The following is a 6,923-nucleotide window of genomic DNA, read 5'->3' on the forward strand; positions in this document are numbered from 1 at the left end:
CCAACCAGAAAAACACCCATTTACCCATACTCTTTGCTTTCTACTGGTCAACCAATCCTCTATCCATGCCAATACATTACCTGTAATACCGTGCAACTTTATCTTATGTAGCAGCCTTTGGTGTGGCACCTTGTCAAATGCCTTCTGGAAATCCAGATACACCACATCCACAGGTTCCCCATTATCCACCATGCAAGTAATGTCCTCAAAAAATTCCACCAAATTAATTAAACATGACCTACCCTTCATGAACCCATGCTGGGTGTTCCCAATGGGAGAATTTATATCCCGATGTCTTGCTATTTCTTCCTTAATGATCGATTCAAGCATTTTCCCCACTACCGAAGTTAAGCTAACTGGCCTATAGTTACCTGCTTTTTGTCTACTTCCTTTTTTAAACAGTGGCGTCACATTGGCTGTTTTCCAATCTACGGGAACCACCCCAGAGTCCAGTGAATTTTGGTAAATAATTACTAGTGCATTTGCTATTTCCCCCATCACCTCTTTTAGTACCCTGGGATGCATTTCATCTGGGCCAGGAGACTTGTCTACCTTTAGCCCCATTAGCTTGCCCAGCACTGCCTCCTTAGTGATAATAGTTTCTAGGTTCTCACCTGCTATAACCTTCTTGCTATTAGTTTTCGGCATGTTATTTGTGTCTTCCACTGTGAAGACCGACACGAAATAGCTGTTTAATGCCATGGCTATTTCCTCATTCCCAGTTATTAAATTGGCCTTCTCATCCTCTAAAGGACCAATGTTTACCTTCGCCACTCTTTTACGACTTACATATTTGTAGAAACTTTTGCTGTCTGTTTTTATATTCTGAGCTAGTTTACTCTCATAATCTATCTTACTTTTCTTTATAACTTTTTTTGTGGCTTTCTGTTGGGCCTTTAAAGATTTCCCAGTCTACTAGTTTCCCACTACTCCTTGCTTTTTTGTATGTGTTTTTTTTTTCAATCTGATACTTTCCTTTTTATTTCCTTAGACTTCCATGGCTGGCTCTCTCTTTTCCTACAGTTCTTCCTTATCACTGGAATATACTTCTGCTGAGCACTGTGAAAAATTGTTTTGAAAGTCCTCCACTGTTCCTCAATTGACTCACCATGAAGTTTTTGCTCCCATTCTACCTTAGCTAACTCCTTCATAGTCTCCGTTGTTTGAGCACAGGACATTGGTACTGGATTTAACCTTCTCACGCTCTGTATTTTAAATTCGACCATACTGTGATCACTCCTTCCGAGAGGATCCCTAACTGTGAGATCATTAATTATTCCTGTCTCATTACTAGATCTAGGATAGCTTGCTCCCTCGTAGGTTCCATTACATATTGTTCAAGGAAGTTATCGCGAATGCATTCTATTAACCCCTCCTCAAGGCTGCCATGATCGACCTGGTTTGACCAATTGATATGTAGATTAAAAACCCCCATGATAATTGCTGTACCATTGTTACATGCATTAGCTATTTCTATGTTTATCGCCCACCCCACCACGATGTCGTTATTCGGTGGCGTATAGACCACACCCATCAGTGACTTCTTCTCCCTGCTATTCCTAATTTCCACCCAAATGGATTCAATGTTTGTTCAGTAGAACCTATATCATCTCTCACTACTGCCCTGATATCATCCTTAAAAATCAGAGCAACACCACCTCCCTTACCTTCCTGTCTGTCCTTCCGAACAGTTTGATACCCATGGATATTTAACTCCCAGTCATGACCATCCTGTAACCATGTCTCTTTAATGGCCACTAAATCATACCCATTTGCCATGATTTGCACTGTCAACTCATCCACCTTGTTTCAAATGCTCCGAGCATTCAGATGAAGTGCCCTTATGCCAGTTTTTGCACCTTCTTTTTGAGTCATATCACCTCCATTACTAACAGCTCGAGTTCTCCTTCCATTTAACTTTTTTCCTAATTTTCAATGGACTTGAAGCTTCCTCGTCACCTGCTAACCTGCTGCTTTGCCTTCCATTAATTGTTTTTCTCCTTCTACGCTCACTTCTCCCTTCCCCCCTACTTACTAGTTTAAAGTCCTATTAACCACCCTATTTACTCTTTTCGCCAGAACACTGGACCTGGCCCTGTTCAGGTGGAATCCATCCCAGCGGTATAGATCCCTCCTGTCCCAGAACTGATGCCAGTGCCCCATGCAAAGGAAACCCTCTTTTCCACACCACGCTTTTAGCCACGTGTTTACTTCCCTGATCCTCGCCTCCCTATGCCAATTTGCACGTGGCTCGGGCAGCAATCCAGAGATTACGACCCTTGAAGACCTGTTTTTTCATTTTATTCCTAGCTTTTCATAATCCCGAAACAGGTCTTTTTTCCTCGTCCTGCCTATGTCGTTGGTACCTACGTGGACCACAATAACTAGATCCTCCCCCTCCCTCTCTAGTATCCTCTCAAGCCGGTCAGAATGTCTCGCACCCTGGCACCGGGCAGGCAACACACCATGCGGGATTCTCTATCCTGCTCGCAAAGGATACTGTCTATCCCCCTGATGATGGAGTCCCCTACAACTGCAATCTGTCTTTTCACTCCCCCCTCTTGAATGGCCTCCTGGACCATGGTGCCATAGTCAGTTGACTCATCCTTCCTGCAGCCCTGTTCCTCATCCATGCAGGGAGCAAGTGCCTCATACCTGTGGGACAATGTCAAGGGCTGCAGCTCCTGTATTCCTGTCTGCAGGGTCCCTCTACCTGCCTCACTCGCAGTCACACACTGCTGTCCCTGCCCCCCGATCGAATTAACATTAGTTAATCTACCAGGTGTGACTGCCTCCTGGAACACAATATCCAGGTATTTCTCCCCCTCCCGGATATGCCGCAGTGTTTGGAGTTCGGATTCCAGCTCATCAATTTTGAGCCGGAGCTCCTCAAGCAGCCAACACTTGCTGCAGATGTGGTCACTGCCATTCTCAATGGGATCAGCTAGCTCCCACATCATACAGCTACAACACATCACCTGGCCTGCCATCTCTACTTAGTTAATTCTTTAAAATTAATTAGTTTTTTTTTAGTTTCGCAGTGTTCGCTGCAGCAGTAAGTTTACTCCGTTATATACTCAAACAGACTCCGGCTTTGCTTTCCGACCCGCTCCCAGAGGATTTGGCGTCTAGGCGACCACCCCAAAAGATAACAAAGAGATGAGGAAAAAAAAATGCAAATAGCTTTCCTGCTCACCACACTTAGTCGTTATTATTAGGTTAGAGGAGGTGGAAGGGTGGGAGACACTACGTGTGTAGTTAGTTAGTTAACTCCCCAATTTATTGGGTGGAAGCTTACCTTCCCAGGCTGCCCTAGCGCTTCCTCCTGGACTCCCGCCACTGAAACAACTGAAAGGCCGCAGTCATGCGAGGGAAAACTTTTATAATCGAAAAGGGGCCTGGGTGAGTCACATTTACATTGTAACCCACGTCAGCCTCCCCGAGCCTGCCTCACAGTCACACTAACACAGTCAGGGGCTCAGCAGATCCTGACTTCAGTCATCAAGCCTGTGGGTCACAGGGGTCATGGCTCACCTAGGCTCATTTAGTGATGGAGATTAGAGAGAATTACTGGGTATTCATACACCAGAGTTATTTGGCTGACATTTCTTCACCAGGCCAGTGTCAATGCAGCTGCAGCTCACTGGCAGTTAGGAACCAGGAACAGGAGGAGGCCATTCAGCCCCTCGAACCTATTCCACCATTCAAAGAGATCCATAGCCTAACTCCATTTAACTTTTCCATTTAACTACAGTAAATGGAAAAGCCCTGGGGAAAATTGATGCACAGAGAGATCTGGGCATTCAGGTCCATTGTACCCTGAAGGTGGCAACACAGGTGGATAGAGTGGTCAAGAAGGCATACGGCATGCTTTCATTCATCGGACGGGGTATTGAGTACAAGAGTTAGCAGGTCATGTTACAGTTGTATAGGACTTTGGTTCGACCACATTTGGAATACTGCGTACAGTTCTGGTCACCACATTACCAAAAGGATGTGGATGCTTTGGAGAGGGTGCAGAGGAGGTTCCCCAGGTTGTTGCCTGGTATGGAGGGCGCTAGCTATGAGGAGAGGTTGAGTAGATTAGGATTATTTACATTCGAAAGACGGAGGTTGAGGGGGGACCTGATTGAGGTCTACAAAATCATGAGAGGTATAGACAGGGTGGATAGCAAGAAGCTTTTTCCCCAGAGTCGGGGACTCAATTACTAGGGGTCACGATTTCAAGGTGAGAGGGGAAAAGTTTAAGGGAAATATGTGTGGAAAGTTCTTTACGCAGTGGGTAGTGGGTGCCTGGAACGCATTGCCAGCGGAGGTGGTAGAGGCGGGCACGATAGCGTCATTTAAGATCAATCTAGACAGATACATGAATGGGCAGGGAGCAGAGGGATACAGATCCTTGGAAAATAGGTGACAGGTTTAGATAGAGGATCTGGATCGGCGCAGGCTCGGAGGGCTGAAGGGCCTGTTCCTGTGCTGTAATTTTCTTTGTTCTTTGTTTTTTTGTTCCATACACCTGCCTTTGGCCCATATCCCTTAATACCTTTGCTGAACAAAAAATTAACTCTCTCAGATTTAAAATTAACAACTGATCCAGAATCCACTGCTATTTGTGGAAGAGAGTTTCAAACCTCTACCACCCTTTGTGGTGCTTCCAAACAGCTCTCCTGAATGGTCTGGCCCTCATTCCTAGACTATGATCCTCGGTCTAAAATTCCCAACCAGTGGAAATAGTTTATCTACCTTGTCATTTCCTGTTAATATCTTGATGATTTTGATTAGATCACCCCTTAACTTTCTAAATTCTAGAAAAAATACAGGCCTAATTTGTATAATCTCTCCTCATATCTTAACCCCTGAAGCCCAGGTGTCATTCTTGTAAACCTACATTGTACTCTCTTCAAGGCCAATCTATCCTTCCTGAGGTGTGGTGCCCAAATCTGCTCTCAGTGCTCAAAGTGGGGTCTAACCAGTGTTTTATATAACTGCAGAATAAATTTTATATCCTTAGACTCTGGTCCTCGAGATCTAAAGGCCAGCATTTCATTAGCTAGCTTAATTATTTTCTGCACCTGTTTATGTCATTTTAGAGATCTATACACCTGAACCCTCAAGTCTCCTTGGATAAACACCATATTTAACTGCCCTCATACCCATGGGCTACAAGCTCAGCTAATAGTCCCCTACGTGGGACTTCATCAAATTCTTTTTAGAAGTCCATATAAACACAACCCACAACCCCTGTCCATGATTTTAGTCACCATTTAAAAAATTTCAGTGAAGTTTCTCAGGTATGACATACCTGTCATGAATCCCTGCTGACTGTTCCTGATTAACTGAAAAATTGCAAGTGTTCAATTACCCCATCCTTGATTCCAACAATTGTCCCACCACAGGTATTAGTTCATTCACTAGGGGCATGGAGAACTGCAGGTTCCTGCACTGGGACCAGTGGTCATTGCAGGCTGACTGTCTGGGCAAGGGCTCAATGTTGAGTCGCTCTCTGGCACCATGGATCATTGTAGGGTCACTCATTGAGGCCAATGGTGATTATGGGGTCACTCACCAAAGCCAGGGGTCACTGTGGATCACTCACTGAGTTCAAGAGTCTCAATGGGTCCCTCACTGTGACCAGGAGTCACTATGGGCCCCTCACTGAGGCTAAGGATCACGATGGGTGATGAACAAAGACCCAGGTTCATTGTCAGGAATTCACTAGAGCCAGGGGCCAAGGCAGGAGGTCGGGGTGACAATAGGTTCACTCACCGGGGCACCAGTTGTTCTTCTTCAGGGCTGCTGCTTTCTGGAACAGTCCGATTCCCTTGGTTATGCTGCTGGAGGCTGCCTGATCCCTGGCTCTCACTCCCAGACACCGAACTGACTGAAGGAAAAGAGAGACATTGCTGCCTTAGTCAGTGTCCAAAATACAGAGGCGGCGGTTTGCAACCAGCAAAAGATTCACTTATCACTCTTTCAAGAAATACTTAACTCTGCACAAACTCTCCATTGCTCTATATATCCCAGGGTCTCTCCGTCCTAGTCTCTCCCTCACCACACTCTCTGTCCCAGTCTCTCTGTCCCAGTCTCTCCGTCCCCGTGCTGTGTACACTAACGGTTGCAGTGTTAGTTGTTTGCAGATTCTGCCTTACTTGTACTCTCAGAATGTCGAGCCAGGATGGTGTTGTCTGAAACATCCAGCAGGATGGCGATGTCCAGAGCTGGCAGTGGAGGGGGAGGATCCTTGGGAGCTCTCGGGTCAAAGGCAAGGCTGGTGTTGGACTTCTTGGTCTTCCTTTCTGCTTTGTCAGGGTCAACCCCAGTTAGCCACTTCTCCAGCAGTTCGGCTTGGTGAGCAGTCACTGGGAAACCATCCAGAATCCAGCCACAATCCACCGGCAGAGAGCTGCAAGAAAACCAGGAAACCAGCTGCTGAATGGTCTGTGTACAGTCTGTCAATGGAAGCTCACACATTTATCACAGGATGGTTTAATGAAGCTCGATTCCCCACAATTAACACTCATCGATTAATTATAGAAGCATGAAAACCTCATGTCAACCAAAAGACTGGGAAACTGCAAGCTTTCTATTCTAGGCCCTAAACGAGTTTGATCTTTTCCTGCACAAGTTGAGCAATGGATCAGGAAACTAATCACCTGAATTGATGCCACTTACCGCACACACTCAACAATAATCTCCACCAGCAACTCATCTGGAACACCTTTTCCTTTCCTCAGGAATTTGGCAGCCCTCGCTCCCAACTCAGCCCTGACACTCGGCTGAAAGTAAAATAGACAGTAAATGTACATGATCACATCCAACTGGAGAGGGAAAGAAATGCAAACACATTGACTCTTACTGGGGGTACAGTCCCACACGCACTGACTCTTACTGGGGGTACAGTCCCACACACACTGACTCTCACT

At 45.8% G+C, this 6,923-nt stretch overlaps 1 protein-coding gene across 1 annotated transcript in view; it reads right to left on the reverse strand.

Annotated features, from left to right (window-relative positions):
- The window catches only part of LOC109921516 (sperm flagellar protein 2-like), a 149,957-nt gene that overhangs the window by 81,614 nt on the left and 61,420 nt on the right, over nt 1–6,923 (reverse strand). Inside the window, exons 16-18 of the mRNA XM_048594278.1 lie at nt 6,673–6,818; nt 6,150–6,403; nt 5,767–5,881 (exon numbers count right to left, since the gene is read on the reverse strand). Coding sequence (XP_048450235.1) covers nt 5,767–5,881; nt 6,150–6,403; nt 6,673–6,818 — 515 coding nt within the window. The remainder of the gene's footprint in view (nt 1–5,766; nt 5,882–6,149; nt 6,404–6,672; nt 6,819–6,923) is intronic.

Source organism: Rhincodon typus, chromosome 3 (assembly GCF_021869965.1).
Source record: "Rhincodon typus isolate 14 chromosome 3, sRhiTyp1.1, whole genome shotgun sequence".
NCBI classification, from domain to species: Eukaryota; Metazoa; Chordata; class Chondrichthyes; order Orectolobiformes; family Rhincodontidae; genus Rhincodon; species Rhincodon typus.